Source organism: Sminthopsis crassicaudata, chromosome 5 (assembly GCF_048593235.1).
Source record: "Sminthopsis crassicaudata isolate SCR6 chromosome 5, ASM4859323v1, whole genome shotgun sequence".
In the NCBI taxonomy this organism is placed as follows: Eukaryota; Metazoa; Chordata; class Mammalia; order Dasyuromorphia; family Dasyuridae; genus Sminthopsis; species Sminthopsis crassicaudata.
Window position 1 is genome coordinate 103134796 of NC_133621.1, and position 17927 is coordinate 103152722.

The 17927-nt window shown below is 33.7% G+C and overlaps 1 protein-coding gene across 1 annotated transcript in view; it reads right to left on the reverse strand.

Moving 5' to 3' along the window:
- The window catches only part of UBN2 (ubinuclein 2), a 106847-nt gene that overhangs the window by 33975 nt on the left and 54945 nt on the right, over positions 1 to 17927 (reverse strand). The window contains 5 exon segments of the mRNA XM_074267778.1: positions 420 to 533; positions 1018 to 1136; positions 3429 to 3478; positions 3481 to 3557; positions 12085 to 12155. Coding sequence (XP_074123879.1) covers positions 420 to 533; positions 1018 to 1136; positions 3429 to 3478; positions 3481 to 3557; positions 12085 to 12155 — 431 coding nt within the window.

A 17927-nucleotide genomic window follows, 5' to 3' on the forward strand; every position in this document is an offset into this window, starting at 1 on the left:
CTAACACTTTTTCAATTAAACTAATAAGGACTGACATAAGTTAAAAAAAAAAAGAGTGATATTCCATTAAGGAATATTGGCAAAAAAGATGGAAAAGACAGCTGATTTATCTCACAAAGACACTCTACCCTTACTACTAATTTTTGGATCTAATCTATAAAAATGACAGAAAAAAAAATGTATTACTTCTTGATTTATTCTGGGGAAGTAAAAATTTTGTGATATCACATAGCTAACTGTGTAGTTTAAATTACAGAAATGACAAAAGATCTAAGCCAAAATAAGATGAATCTTTTCTCCTTATTAGTCCTTTCTTCACCAGATTTAGTCTTCCATATAACTGGAGCCTTTTTATTACAAACCATACTGCTGCATTACATAAATAATTAGATAAAAACAAAGGATATATTTCAAAATACCTAATGGTATCATCCCAGTGGAATTTTTTTCTTGGTCCTATGACCCGTTTTCCTGGTTTTTCATCATCATCATCGTCAGATCCATTTTTTTCTCGTTCTTCATCTGCTTGTGACCTGAAAATAAACCATTTAATTTCATGGAACAGCAAAGCCATATTAAAGTGTGCAGGGGGGAATCAATACTTCTACATAAAACTCTCAATTTAATATCAGTTTCCAAATGAAGTGGTAAAGAAGATCTTCAGATTATTAATCAAATAATAACAGATATAGTACTTGATCTCTCAATTCACAAAATATTTAATTGGGGCCAGTATTCAAGTTAGTCATTATGGGTAATATCTAGCCAATATAAGCTGTGGCTGCATATTAGATTTCAATTACAGCATATCCATTTAATGGAACTACCTTTTATTGTGATATCACGAGAGTGGTAGGTATAAAAATTCAGCATTAATAGGGACTACAACTCTGGCACATTTGGATTTTTACTCAAGTATGGCATAGCCCTATTGAAAGCCAATCCCCAGTATCCTAAAGTTCTGGCTGTGGGACAGATCAAACGCAGGAATTCTATTCAATCTTAAATTATACATACCTAACACTCTTAGCTTGACTCCGAGCGTGGCAATCCTCTTGATACTTAAACAGTTGTTCAGGCATGACGTTGCTGACAGCCAATTTCAGCTTTTGCAATGGTTCTCTTAAACGATCATCCTAGGAGAAATACAACAAAGTTTTTTCAAGCGAATATACAAATGAATGCTGGAAAAGAATCTGGAGAACTCATCATCTCAGACGTTGAGAGATGACTATTTTAAATCACAATTAGGTCTTTAGAATAGGAATGTTCTAAAAATAACATACCCAAACATACTGTAGTAAAATTCCTTTAAAATAAATTCGTAAAACAGTGTTAAGTAGTTTTTCCACCTCCATTTCATCTTTCTTAGATATACAGTATTTGTCAGTAAAATTAATGACAGCATAATTCAATAATCAATATATAATCTGTATCAGTTTGACTGCCATCTTGGGGAGGGGGGAAAGGAGAAGGAAAGGGAGGGAAGAAGGGAGAAAAAAATGGAAATCAAAACTTCATAAAAGTAAATGGTAAAAACTAATAAATAAATTTTTACAGGTATCCATGACTTAAAGTAAACTTTTTACCTAATTTTAAAATGGAAGCTCCATTTTACCTTTACAAGTTAATTCTCCACAAATTTACTTTTCCTAAAGTCAACATTAGACAATCAAAGCTTTAAAAATTATATGAGAATTCTATTTCATATGAACTTCTTTGAAAGACATCAAAGCTGTCTTATATACTGCCTAACTCATTGGTCTTCATGATGTCTTCCTAAAAATGTCTGATTTAGGGCAGCTAGGTGGCACAGTAAATAGAGCACCAGCCCTGAAGTTGGGAGGATCTGAGTTCAAATGTGACTTCAGACACTTAAAAATTACTAGCTGTGTGATCCTAAACAAGTCCCTTAACCCCAACTGCCTCAGTTAGAGAGAAAGAGAAAAAACGTCTGATTTACACCTAGTTTAAAAAGATGTTATATGATTTACTCAGTCTTGTTATAAGATCCTAAGACATAGAATCGTTAATTTAGTTTAAAAAGGGATTTTTGCACTACTGATCAAAGAAATGCAAATTAAGACAACTCTGAGATACCACTACATACCTGTCAGATTGGCTAAGATGACAGGAAAAGATAATGAATAATGTTGGAGGGGATGTGGGAAAACTGGGACACTGATGTATTGTTGGCGAAGTTGTGAACAGATCAAACCATTCTGGAGAATGATTTGGAACTATACTCACCAAGTTATCAAACTGTGCATACCCTTTGATCCAGCAGTATTATTACTGAGCTTATAACCCAAAGTGATATTAAAGAAGGGAAAGGGACCTGTATGTGCCAAAATGTTTGTGGCAGTCCTTTTTGAGTGGCCAGAAACTGGAACTGAGTAGATGTCTCTCAATTGGAGAATGGCTGAATAAATTGTGGCATATGAATGTTATGGAATATTACTGTTCTGTAAGAAATGACCAGCAGGATGAATATAGAGAGGCTTGGGGAGACTTACACGAACTGATGCTAAATAAAATGAGCAGAATTAGGATGTCATTATACACTTCAACAACAATACTGTATGAGGATGTATTCTGATGGAAGTGGATATCTTTGACAATGAGAAGATCCAATTCTGTTCCATTTGATCAATGATGGATAGAATCAGCTACACCCAGAGAAGGAACACTGGGAAATGAATGTGGACTACTTGTATTTTTTTTTTCTTCCCAGGTTATTTTTACCTTCTGAATCCAATCTTTCTTGTGCAACTGTACAGATCTGTACACATATTGTATTTAAGATATACTTTAACATGTTTAACATGTATAAGACTGCCTGCCATATAGGGGAGGGAGTGGAGGGAGGGAAGGGAAAAGTTGGAACAAAAGTGAATGCAAAGGACAATGTTGAAAAATTACCCATGCATATGTTCTGTCAATAAAAATCTGTAATTTTAAAAATAAATAAAAAAATACAGATTAAAAAAAAAAAAAGAAGAAGAAGAGGAAGAAGGGATCTTTGAAGCCATTAGCTCAGTTTCTACTTTTTATATATAAACAGAGACCTAGAGATTTAAGTGACTTTTCTTAGGTCAAATGGTTAAAGTGTCTGTAGCAGGATTTAAACCGGGATCTTCGAGTATACCAGTACTGTAATAAGCCATGCAATTAACTGATAGGGGAGCTGGAATGAGACATCTAGTCCAGCCCTGTTCTAAGATTTATCAACTCTTCAAATTCCTCAACCAAGCAACTATGTTCTGGATATATATATATATATATATATATATATATATATATATATATATATATATATATATCTTGAAAGTAATGAGAAACTTCCACAAGTCGCTCACTGAAATAAGCTTCATGACTACATCACACCTCATACATTCAAAATAAAGCTCTAAAATTAGACATCTTACCTGTACATTGAGGTGCAGCTTCTTTAGACGTTTTACCAGTGTGTCTTTATACATGGTACAAAAGCCTCAAGGTGAGAATAGACTCCACTTCGGATGCCTGGGCTTTGTTCCTGTAACTGTAATTCAATGCTAAACAAAAGCAATTAAAAAACTGTTATAGAATTTGTTAAGTAGCATCACAACTAGTAACAGCAAATAAGAGATGGATAGCACAAGTACACAAGTTCCCCTCTCTTGTAATCTTCACTCCTTTGGTTAGGAAGTTCCAAAACTCCTGGTTAAGGTTACAAACCCCTCACTCTCCCTCATTTCACATGCTGCATTCAATCAATTATCAGATCTTGTTATTTCTACCTTCAAAACAGCTTTTGCATCTATCATAATAGCTATAATTCAATAATAATTAGGGGGGCAGCTACGTGGTGCAGTGGATAGAGCACCAAACCTGAAATCAGGAGGACATGAGTTCAAATCTGGTCTCAGACACTTAACACTTCCTAGCTGTGTAACCCTGGGTAAGTCACTTGACCCCAAATGCCTCAGCCAAAAACATAAAAAAAATTTTTTTAAATTATTTTTTAGTCATTCCTCATGACCCCACATTTGGGGTTTTCATGACAAAGATACTGGAATATTTGCCATTCCCTTCTCCAGTTCATTTTACAGATGAGGCAAACAGGATTAAGTGACTTGGTTAGGATCACATAGCTAATACATGTCTGGAATTGGATTTGAACTCCAAGTGTAAAAAGTGTTTTACAAATATCTCATTTTTATCCATCCAACAGTCCTAGAAATTAAGTGTATCCCCATTTAAAAAATGATGAAATTGAGGCAGACTAAGTAATCTGCTCAGTCACACTAAGATTGGTTAAGTTTCTAAAGACACCTAAACTTTAGTTTTCTTGACTCCAAGTCCACTGTTCCACTTTGCTACTTGGCTGCCCCTTCTCTCCATTCACATACCAATTACAGCCAGTTCTGTTATTTTTCAATATATGCATTTCCAAAAACATCATGCAACACAAAACTACACAACAAAACCCCGTCTCCTTCACTAGAATGTAATTAGTGCCTTAGGAGTAGAGATTGTTTTATTCTTTGTATTTGTTTCCTTAGCATTTAGTACATGCTTCTGTACACTTAAAAATACCTGTTCACCTGGGAAATTTTGCATTGATTTCTACATCTAACACATAGTGATCTTGACCTAAAGGACCTGTTCCTGGAAACTCAGGAAAGGTACAATCTAAAATCCATGGGAAAATTATGCCCTGCCACCAGGTAAATAAACTGAATAAAATTTTTCCACATCTAACTGTGGCAGTTTCTTTCTTAACTCAATCCTAAGAAAAATACTAACATTCATAACATTTCCCTTTATTATGTTCTAAGAATTACACAACTTAACAAGTTTCCTTATATAATATACCTTCCAAGAGAATCTTGCTAAATAAACTTAATAATGTTCAAATGTAACTAAATTCTCTCAAGTGCCTGTTAATATCTATTTCTTTTTAATGTCTGCTTATTTTAACTGGTTGTTTTCAATTAAACTGTTTCAACCATAGTTTTGTAAAGAACTTCAAGTTCTTTCTTTAGAAATAGGCAAGGAATAAATTCTAAGCAAACAAATAAAATGTTTAAAAGGGATTTGACTCAGGACCTTTTTTTTTTTTGGGGGGGGGGGGAAGGTTGCCGGGGTTAGTGAGGGAATGGCAATGAAGGAATATTCGGAAGTTACTAGGGCTTTCTATTAAGTGTGCTTTTTTCTCAAAGATGGAAAAATTTGTATATGGCAGCTATGGATTGTATTAAGTTGTAAAGGCTCAGCATAGTCCCTATAAATATAAAACCACATTAAGATACAGCCTAGAGCTAATTAATAAAATATTACCAACAAATGTATAAAATAGGGGGATGATCTGAAGATTTAGATAATACTCTTAAGAATTAATACCATGGCTCAATCACTTCAAAATGAATTGTAATTTTGAAAAGGAAATGTAATCCAGTTTCCTTATTCAGAAGGGATTGGGAAAGAAAAAAATTTATATAAGTGCCTATTGTGTACCAGGCACTGTGCTAACACTTTTTACAAATATCATCTCATTTGGTCTTCACAATAATTCTAAACACAGTTGAGGAAACTGAGGCAATGTTAAAGAACTTGCCTGGCTCAGGGTTACAAATCTAGTAATTCCATGAGATCACATTTGAATTAACATGTCCCTGACTCCAGGTTCAGCACCGCACCAAGAAGGTGCCTTTCAATTAGCTAAAAAGGAGAAGGCTTCTTTGGATACTAATTGGCTATGCCAAAGAAAATAAGGATTTCTGTCTCTCATGGTCTTTCATACATTACTCTTGTCTGGAACTCCTTTCAGGCTCCTTTGCTAAAATGTATAATTCCTATTATATGTACTATTTGTGGGCATTCCCTAAGTCTGTTCATGGGCCTTCTTTTCTATTTTTTATTGGTAACCTCATTCATTCCTCATGAGATCTTATGGATTTATAATTTTAATATAGATGACTCACAAACCCAATCTGTCCCTGGATAGTCTAGCATCACTAACTACTTGCTTAGTAGACACTTCAAAGTGAATGTTCCAAAGAAACTTCACATTTAATGTCTCTAAAACAGCATTCTCTATTATTTCCTTGGAAAAAAACCAATACTCTACCAAAATTCTCTATTTCTATTGAGGGCACCAAAATTTTTCTAGTCTCTCACATTTGAACTCAGGTTCTCCTAACTTCAAGCAGTAGTCTATCCCACTGTGCTATCTAGCTGTACTGAGGTACACTTGAATGAAGGAAACCTTAGTAATACTAAATCAATATTCTAGGATAACAATCATTTCTTTCCTTTGAAAAGCCTACCTACTTTCTGCTAGCAAACTCTGTAAAAAGGTTAAGAATATATCCTATAATAATAAAAAATGGATTAAAGTGAGTAACTAGATTTAAGAGTGGGGACTACTTTAACTTAGTTAAATTCATTGCCCATCTTCACTCTTAACCCTGATTAAAAAAAATTTAAGAAATGATTTTCTAGAATAAGCTCATATGTTAAGTCGTGATCATACTATTTGATGAATGCATAGTTTTAACTGAATTTTTATCTGAGCTCTGCAACTATGTTCTACCATAGTGTGAAATATTCCTTGCTCAGAAATACTATGAAATTTAACTCCAAAATGGCTAATGGAAGACAGATTTTTAAAGGAATGAGAAGATTCTGGCAGTATTCTGTAAGCAGAAAAATGCTTAGATTAAAATAATTAAAATAAACAAAATTGTTTTTGTTGGACTTGTACTTAAAGTACAAAGAAAATAATTTCCTTCTAAAGCACTTAATAAATGTTTTTTTTCTTGCCTATAAAATAGAAAATTCTAATCAGTAGAAAAATAATTTTAACAGATTCATGAACTAATTTTAAAAATAATTTCATGCTTCAAAAGATAAAGGTAAAACGACTAATATGGCTAAACAAGATGTGCACTGACCAATTCAGATTTTTAATAGCATGTATAGAAGAGTTAGCCTCTGAATTCTTAAGACCTGGATTCATGAATTGCCTCCAATACTTACTGGCAAAATGATCCTGTGCAAGTCTGTTAATCTCTTTAGTGTTCTAGGCAATTCATTAAAATTTCAAATTGCAGAAAAAGTGGTAGTTTGCATTGATAAGAGAAAATTTTCTATGTATAAAGTTGGAAGAGTGTAGTGAAAATGAGGATTCCATTCAGCTCTATTCAAGAAAAACTTATTAAGCACCTAATATATACAAAAAATTGTAAGGATACCAAAGAGAGACATAATCCTATAAAGATACTGTCAAGGGTTCTAAAGCCTAAAATGATCAGAGATGGTGATGAACAATGAGGACAACATGTACATGAGGTACATGAGGAGTTTGGTGAATGATTTTTTTAAAAAAACAAAAAACAAAATAAATTTGGGATTCTAAGAGGCCAAGGTAAGGACAGATTGCATGAAGTTTGTCAGTACAAAGACAAAGGAGTGGGAAAGAATATGGTATAGGAGGGATAGCAAATAGGCCAATTTAAGTTGGCCCACAGAGTATGTAAAGTGACATATGAAAACCTTTAAAGCCCAAAAGATATTTGATATATATATATATTTGATACCATAGGCAATAGGATTCAGGCAACTACCCACTGTAAGTTTGTAAGCAGAAGAGAAGAACATGATCAAAACTATGTTTCAAAAGTACTATCACTGCTGGCACTGGAGACAGATCAATTAGGAAAATACTGAAGTAGTCCAGATGAACTAGGATAATGGGCACATGAAAGAAGAAAAGGAATGCAGGAGACATTGTAGAGACAGAACTGCTAAGACTTGGCAACAGAATGGATTTGGGGAAATAAGAGAGAATGATTAGTTTAGTAAGATTACCTGGGTAATTGGCAGTATTGTAACATAAATAGGGAAATTAAGAAGTATTGGTAGGGGGAGAAGGACATGAGGAGATTCTGCCAATTTGGACTTTTCTCTAAGCAGAATAATTAATGTATTAAATTAATCTAAATTAATAAAACTTTGTTGAGACTGCACCCAAAACCCAGAGTTTTTTTCCCATCATACTTCATGTTTGTTAATTGATTTATTTCTCCACAAAAATAAAGACTTTTTATATAGCATATATTATGTACCAGACACTGTGCTAAAAACTATATTATCTAATTTGATCTCATCATATGTATGGATCATCTCTAATTATACTCCATAAGCCCAGGTAAATTATAATTTGGGTAAATTATAACTGGCAGTTGTAATTGTTGAGTACTTGAGTTATCATTTCAAGATCTTGGAGAAATCTGTCAAAGGGCAAATGTTTTGATTTTTGATAAAGAGAACTATACAGAGTCTAAAAACTTTCTTGACATCTATTTCTGGAGAAATTCTATTGTTAAAGAAATGGCTCGTGAATGTTCAGAAAGAAAAGCAGTAACAACTAAAAGTCAACATGTTTTAATTGACAAGATTTCCTTTTTCTGACAGTTAAGCAGGTTATAGAAGTCAGGGAAATGTACATTTAAGTATGCTTAAATTTCAGTAAAACACTAAAATTTAGAGTCCTTCCTACTATCCTTATAAATAAGACAGAGCAGGGCTTCTAAAAATCTTTTCCGCTCACAAATCCTTTTTGCTTAAGAAATGTTTACATGATCCTGGGTATATTGGTACATAAAATAGGTATACAAACCAAACATTTACTAATAATATATCATAATTTCGTGACCTCCATATTCACTTATGAAAACCTATATATGGGGTCGCAACCCATAGATTAAGGTTTGAAATAGATTAATATGGGCTAAATGACAATAAAAATCATAGTATCAAAACTTTAGAGTTGGAAAAGGTTTCAGAGGTAGAAGTTAATATTTTCATTTTATGGATAAGTACACTAAAACTGAAAAAGGATCAGTGGTTAAGTAACTACACCAAAGGAAAAGAGGTAGTAGCAAGTAGCAGAGAATGTCAAAACCAGATCCTCTTCCTTTTCTAAATGTAGAATTCAACTACACCAAACTGACAGGACATTTAGATGAATTTGGAATTGGCTGAATGATGGGCCAAATCTAGTAAGACGAAATTTAACAAAAATGAATGTAAATTTCTACCTTGGTTTAAAAAAGATTAAGATGATAACAATATAGATCAATAATAGTTTCTATAAAAAAGATCTGGGGGGATTTTAGTGAATATGAATTAAGAGTAAAACACAAGAACCAGAGATAACCAGTTATAAAAGGAAGTTGTGCAAATATAAAATTGACCTTCTGCAAAAATCAATTATCAAGAACTTCTGTTTTCCAATGCTAGGAATCAGTGATACAAACACAACCCCCCCCCAAAAAAAAACAACTCATACTCTCAAGGACTTTATATTCAATCAGAAGAAACAACATGTAAGCATAGCATAATACAGAATAAAATAAAAATGAAAAATAGGGAAGAAGGGGCATTAATAGAGGGGGGAAATCAAAAAAGGCTTCATGTAGAAGGCAGTGCCTGTATCTTGAATGAAAAGAGGGATTCTATGAAGGGGGAGATAAAGAGAAAATTCCTTCTAATTATGAGGACTAATCAGTGTAAAGGAAGAAAGACGGAAGATGGAATTTCATGAATGAGGAACAATATTAAGGCCAGTTTGGACAGACTATAGAGTGCAGGACTGTAAGTAATGTATAATGAGGCTGGGAAGATCAGGTTTTGAAGAGCTTTACACATTAAAACAGAGTTTGTGTTTTATCCTAGAGGCAATAAGAAACCACTGGAGCTTATCAGGTAAGGGAATAAATATGATCAGACAGGTGCTTAAAGGAAATAACTTTAGCAGCACTATGGAGGATTGTTCAGAATAAGGAGAGAGTTAAATCAGGGAAAATTAGGAGGTACTTTTCAAGCAAGAGGCGATAACGTCAAATGAACTAAGGTCTTGATTATGTGAACAGAGATAGAAGGGATCAGATCCAAGAGATGTTGGAAGGAAGAAAAGACAAGATCTGGATATGTAGGATGAAAGATAGAGAAAAATCTGTAACTAATGCTATAAATCTGGGAAAGAGTAGAATAGTAGCACATCTGAGAGAAGCAAAAGAATATGATAGCAAAGTTGAGTGAGTTCTATTTTAGATATGTTGAATTAAGATGTCTTTAGGATATGCAATATGAAATGTCCAAAGGGCAAATTAGTGAAACAAAATTAGAACTCAGAAGAGAGTATAGGGCTGGACATGTACATCTCTGAGATATCTGATCAGACTTCACAGTCAAACCTATGGGTGCTAATGAAGCTACCAAAAGGTAAAGTACAGACAGAAAGAAGATTCAGAAAGGAAGAGATGAAAAGGCATTAGGAAGCACTTTTTAAGCATGTGTTAGGGTAGTGGTTATTTTACAAGGGAAAGATATGAAAGATTCTGTAGAAGACTCAACAAAACTTGGCACATGGTTGGATAGGGCAGTGAAGAGCTAGAATGTGGAAGAAGGAAAAGTTAAGGACTCTGAGGTTACAAATTTAGATAATTTAAAAATTACTTATAGAAAGATGGTAATGGTTTCAAGAAAGAGAGGTGAATTTAGGCAAGCTATAGGTTGTCTATTTAGGGTTCAGGGTTGATAGGGAAGGAAAAACCATGAAAATTACAAGCTCCATTTTAGACTTAGGGCATTTTAAATACCAATGCACAACCAGAGAGAGATGACCAACACTGATGATCTAAAAAGAGAGCAAGGTGGTATAAATTCTAGAGTTATTTACTGAGCTGAAGAGAGGAACTATGTATAGATGTTGCAGACAAATGTGGAGTACATTTATTGAGTTTTACTGAGATCTACATGTCTCTCATTCCGAGAGCACATCACTTCCTACTGGAAAAATTACAACCTAGGAATCCACCATGGAAAAGGAACTGAGTAGAAAATTCTATTTTAAGAAGTAACAGGACAACACTAGAATGATGCAAGTCTGCTCACTTGTGATGTCATGTCCTGGAGTTGGTAAGCACCTGACATTTTCCTGACAGAGGAATGACTTTGTACTTGCCCAGGAGAAAAAAGTTAAAAAAAAAAAAAAAAATCCCCACTTGAGATATATGTGTGCACATATATACATATATGTACACACATGTATACATACACACAAACATACACATATATAAAAGTACACATACATATAGTAAAAATATACATATATAAATATTAATGTTATACATAATATATTATGAATATAGTAGCTTCTTAATTACATTTATTTATATATTTGTTTTATAAGACTTTACTCTCAATTGTCTCTATCACTATCAAAAATGTTAGTTCCCTGTAATTCCCACAACTAGGCATGTGCTTGATTTTTTTTTTCTTCAGTTAGAGAAACAAAATCTGTCAATCCAGTGACAGTCTGTCAAAATGTTTCTGTTAATAATTTTATCCCCTATTGTCTTTGAGAAAACAGTAAACATTTGATACAATTTTTGGCCATACTCCATTAATCCACAGGCTTATTAATATTACACTCTAGCAAAATGAACCAAATGGCTATTAATTTTTATATCACACACACACACACACACACACACACACACACACACACACACACACACACGGTAAGGAGTATGGAAGGTGGTTCAGAATAAGAAGAGACAAATTCTCTTAAATTCTATAGTTCTTTCAGTTAACATATTTTCCATTGGGTCACAGACACTTGATAAAAACATTTACATAATTCATAGTAATTCTCACTGAAAGCCAATAATCAGGGGAATAATTGTTTATAAGTTCAGAGAAATTCCAAAGCAAAACAATGTAGTGAACCTTAGTATTTCATGGATCTCAAAATAGGAAGGCTCATCAGAAGCTATCTAAACACAAGCCATACTTGACTGAGAATCTATAATATTCCCAGAAACGGGTTATTTAGCCTTTGCTGAAAAAGTTCTATTTAGTGAAGGTACCACCATGAAATATGATGTAGAGCCACTGTTTTGTTGGGTTTCGTTTTTTTTCTTTTTTTTTTTTTCTTTTGTAATCTAACCCAATACACTGTTTCTTTTTAATAGAAACATATGTAACCATTATCTCAGGGGTGCTTAACCAAAGAAATTAGTTACTTACTCCAGTAGAATGTTGTTCATATCCTGTGTGAAGAATTTTTTCCTACCTTCTTCATCAAAAAGCTTGGCAGCCTAGAACATACATAGTATAAAGTAAAAACTAATGTTTGCTGTAACTTTCATGATAAACAAACTATCTAGAGTTAAAGATTAAGCACATAATAAGAGCCCCAGAAACCTACACACTCTTCATCCTATTCAGAGATCTTCTTAAAATCAATAGGAAACATAGAACATTCTCTTTCCATAATATAAACATCAAATATTTAGTGTAAATCCCCAGGTTGGTTCACTAACAGAATCAATTATAAAAATGCATTTTTAAAGTATGGTCAATTTAGGATTAACCACACAAAATAGTGGGGAATAAAAGCACCAGTAAATTTTTAAAAATAATTTTATTTGGTGTGTTTGAACAGTTTATTGTGCACAAATTAAGACTATATTGGTTATGGTTATTATAAATTTCAGTTTACTTCAAAGCAATGACATTATACTATTCAAAGACAATTTAGGAAGGGCTGAGGTTTGCTACCACAGAATATGGGATGACATCAATACTGAAAAGAAGAGCTATCCTCTCTAAGGATGCATGAAAACTCAACAAGGAAAACCACCCCCATGACTATTAGTGCTCTATTCATTCTGCATTCTTCCTCTTTATCCCAACTATTCCAGAACCCATCCAAGACAGCTAGGAAAACACTTCCATTAAGGGTGCTCTCTTACTTTGCCTCACCCTCTACCCTGATTGCTGGACTAATGATAAGACTGGCACACCTGCACTGCCTCTGTGCCCTATAATCCCTGGCCCGTTACTTGACCCCTCAGAGCCTTTTCATCCATTCTACCACTGCACCAGTAGGACAACAAGGCCTTTCCACATGGCCTATGGCTGAACATTCTTTTATGGGTTATTTTCTCAATTAAAGTGTGAATTCCTTGAGAGAAAGTTGTGTCTGGCCTCTTCTATTTGTATATTTGCACAATAGTGGTCAGTGCTTAAAAAATTCCTTTAGATGGCTTCATTTATTCAACAATTTCTAAGAAATGATCTTAATTAAAATGGTTGTACAAGGACAAAATTAACATTCTACTAGGAAGAGAAAGGAAGAGGTATATACTGAGCAATTAAATAAAACAAACAAGAGACCTGAGGGTGAATTGGTTCTATTCTGAAAGTTTGAAGAGAAGAAAGAAAAGGGAGCATGAAAGGCTCTCTCATAAATGAAGTACATCAGATGAAGAGTATGTAAACATGAAGGAAGAGATAAGGAAAATAGCATCAGATGAACTCACTCTAATCTGATCACTCCCCCTAAATAAGAAAGCTCCAATGGCTTTCTATTAACCCCAAGATCAAATATAAAACCCTATTCAGCATCTAAAGCTTTTCATAATCTCACCCTTTTCTAACTTCCTAGTGGTCTTCCATTTTATTCTCATGAATTCTCTTCTAGTTACCTTGATCTTTTGATAGTTTCACAAATACAACATTCTTATCTACAAACTCCCTGTCTTTGAACTGGTTCTTCCCTATTCCTGATATGCTCTGCCCTTTGATTTCTGGTTCCTAGTTTCCCTGGCTTCCTTCAAGATTCACTTCAAATCTTACCTTCTACAGGAGGCCTTTCCTAGTCTTTCACGTTCATCCTAACTAATGCTGTCCCCCTTTCATATTAACTTCTTACATTCTTCATGCATCTTGGATAATTATATGTTCTATTCCCCATTAGAATGTTTTCTCCTTGAAAGTAGAGATTGTTAGGGTTTTTTTTTTGTATCCCCAAATGACTGGCACAAAATAATAAAGTATTTAATAAATGCTTGTTGACTAATTACAAGTACCATCCTTCATCTGAAGAATGCAAATGAATGTATGGAAGAAAATATATTCATAAAACACCACAAAAACAACCAACTTTGAAAGACAAGAGCTTTGGTCAATACAAAGATCAATTATGTTTTCACAGGACCAAAGATAAAGAGTGCTATCTACCTTCTGACATAGTGCTAAAGGACTAAATGTGCAAAATGAGATATTTTTGTTTTTTGTGAATGCATTTTTTTTACAAGAGTTTTTTCTTTTTACCCCCCAGTGGAGAGGAAGGAAGGAAAGAAAAAAAACACATGGTTAATAAATTTGTGTGTATAAATATTTACACTTATACAGTTATATTCATAACTGAAAGTTTTCCTCCCCAAGGCTGGATCTTTACTTCGCAACCCAAGGAAAAATGTAATAAGTAACAACATAAGAAAAATTTTGATTCTCACTAAAATGACAAGTCAAAGCTACATACACAGCCCAGTTCAGGCAATTTTAAGGCAAACCATACCAAAAAACTCATCCGCTACTCGTATAGCTAATTAATTCTAATCTCTTCTTTAATCTTGTTCTCAACCCCAAAACCAATTGAGGCCCTTTTACCAATTTTAACTTTATAGGTAAATGTCTACGTAGACCCAAACAGCCTATATAAACCTAAGAACTTAAATAAATTCCTCTCACCCTTGCTTTATCAATCTCAAATAAAATGAGAAATATTCCAAGCCCATAATCCTTATCTCTCTCAAGCAATTCCTGTAAAAATTCTGGAATTAACATCTTGTTCCTTACCAATAAACATCCTGAAATACCCCAAAAGAAGGGACCTCCTTATCAGAGATGGGAAATTTTCTAGTCAAAAGCTGAAGGACAGGAAACCATCTAGAGAACTGTGACATTACTATCCCAATGTGCATGCAGATTTAGAGATCACAGCACTTGTCCCCATCTTCAGATGGCTTTAAAGAATACCCTCAAATAAATCATTTAGATAATACGCTAGCTTTCTCCTTTTCCTTTACCTAGGGCAGACACTGAGTTACTACATAATCCTTCATCTGGAGAAGATTTTACAGTGAAATATAAAAATGAAATGAGTGAAATCATCGATGAAGATACCTCATTTTAGAATTCTTTACACTTATAGAGAAAGCCCTCTTCCAGTAGTTCACCAAAGTACAGAGAGCTAACTCAGGAATGAGTCCTACACCAGTAATGAATCATCTCTTATCAATTAAAATGTGATCAATTTCATTTTAGGAATGCTAGTTTGTGTTCTCCATGTCTAGAGCTTTCTTTTTCCCCACCCCACACCCCCAAAGCTAGTATTCACATGATGTCAATTTATAAGGCTTCTTCAAAGTCTTTGGTCTCTTTCACTTCTTATTTCTAAATTACATTGTCCAGCAGATTTTTTTTTTAACACTATTTGTGTTCAATTCACCAGGTATATTTTAGAAACTAAACTGATTTTATTTAAAAGGCCTTAAGAATTCTTTATATAACTTCAGTAGTTCTTCATCTACAACATTTGTTGGTATGTAAACTGCTATTATTTTCATAATGGTCTTTCTCGTACAAACTTATGAGCACTAAAATACAAGATGAGTAAATGTCTCACAAGATATTTCCTGAGATTTTTGGCCAAACAATAAAATCAACTTTCCTATTTCCTTCCATTTGCTACTGTAAGGAAAATCTATGAGCCAGCCTTCCATTTAATTTCAATATCATTTATAACAAAGATATCAAGACTGATACAATTTAGTTACCCTATTAGGAGTTACTCTACTTGCTGGTCCCTGGACAAAGATATCACAATAGCAAATACAAAAGAAGAATAGCAAAGTTAATATTTCTGACAATTTAAAAGTAGTATGTTTTTAGCAACAATTTCTGCTATTCTGCTGTCATCACTGCAGAAATGGAAGAAAGACATACAACATGAAAGATGATTTTGTGTGTGCCATGGCAAAAGAATTTCTAACTAGGGGGCAGTCTACTGGTAATGAGGGTCTTTCAACCTATATAAACTGCTTCTCACAAAACTGACTTGGACTGTGCTCCAAGCATTTCTAATATGGCAGAACCAGACAAAATGGGAGTTCTGCTAGAGTTCAGAATTCTATCAAATACCTGACAGGTTACATCTCCATGGTACAATGAGGTATGGTACTTCAGGGGACTTTACAAAAAGAAAATGATATTAATACTGAAAATGCTTCCATTTGAATAAATTTTAGTCTGGTAAATGAAAGTCAGATAAAAGAGCACAGCCATTTTTAAAGCAGTTAAAATCTAATGTACATGTAAATGTATACATAGTATTAGAAGAAATGGTAGGTTAATGATTTGTCTTTAAATAATTCATTAGAGGATGGCTTTAAATAGTAGTCTTTTAGAACTTATTTATTTGCAAAAAGATACTCCCATGAAGATAATCTATTTAGGCTGGAATTAATCTACACCTTTTCCCTTCAATTCTTAAATTCTAATCTACAACTTTCCAGTTTTAGAAACTATTTAGGAAGGCACAGGAAAACCCTGAGGAATGATTTACACTAAGCAAGTTCCTGATTTATAAACCAAAATATCTATCTATTTACATATAAGGGAAGACATATTTCAAATACTCCACCAATTATCTACACAGAACTTCTATTTCTAGTGGTTAAACCCACTCATAGAACTAAATTATATATCACACAGGTATATAATAAGAGCAAAACCAGATAAAGACAAACTAGAACTGCCTGATCAAGGATCAAGTCCCCTTTTCCAGTCTAGGGGTATTTCTGTATAAAAAATAATTTATTCCAAATTACATATCCCTTCACTGCAGATCTTTGTAATGTTTTTTGGTTTTGTTTTTTGTCTCACGAATCTAATGAAACTGACTTCTTTTAGATTACCAACAATCTTATAACTATTAAATATAACAGTATTTTCTCATTCTTCATTTTACTAGATTTTTCTGCAACTTATAACACTATTGCTATCCTTCCCCTTTTACCTCCAATTACCTCTCCTTTGGCTTTTTTTCATTTTTTTCCCCCCATGGTTCTCATTTTACCTTTCTGACCATTCCTTCCCAGTTTCCTTTTGTAAAACTTAACTCAAGAATTCAATTGTACAAATATTTAATGAATGCCAAATATTGTGTGAAATCCAGAGGATACAAAAACAAAACAGTTCCTACCCTTCTGATGTATATATTCTACTGGGGGAAACAACATGTGACACACAGGTAAGAAAACAAAACAAAAACAAACAAACAAACATATATATATGTATAAAGTAGACACAAAGCAATGTTAAAAAGGAGAACACTAATAAATGGCAAAATCAGGAAAAGTTTCCTGAAGGAAGTACCACTACAGCAACTCCTTGACAAGAATTAAGGATTCTAAAAGGCAAAGGTGAAAGAGGTCATTTCAAGAATGGGGGGAAACTTGTACAATGACATACAGAGGAGAAAAATTGAACATTATTTGCATAGAAACAAAAAGGCCTGCTTGATTAGAATGTAGGGTGTATAATGGTGAATAGTCTGAAATCAGTTTGGAAAAAAAGGTCAAATTATAAAGGATCAAGTTTCAAAACAAGGAATCTATTTATTATCTTAGGGACAACAGGAGCCACTGAAGCTTCTTGAAAAAGGGAATGATGTGAGCAGACCTGTGCTTTCCTTCCTATTGGGCTTTAATAAATATGGCCCCAAGTCAAATATTCTATTACAAGGGCACAGAAAAGATCAAAAGGCATAATCTTGTGTCCTCAAGCAACTTACAATTTAGTGCAAGAGCTGAGGCAGAAAACAAATCAGAACACAGAGAAAACAAAGTTTAAATTATGAAAGCCTTACAATTAAGGATTCGGGGAACTGCTGAGAATAATTCTAACCATGTTAGTTTACTTGTAGACAGTGAGTTCCCTGAGGATAAGGGGTTGCTTTAGCACTGTGCCTATCTCATAGGAGATATAATATAATAACTTGCTTGTTGACTTGTTAATTT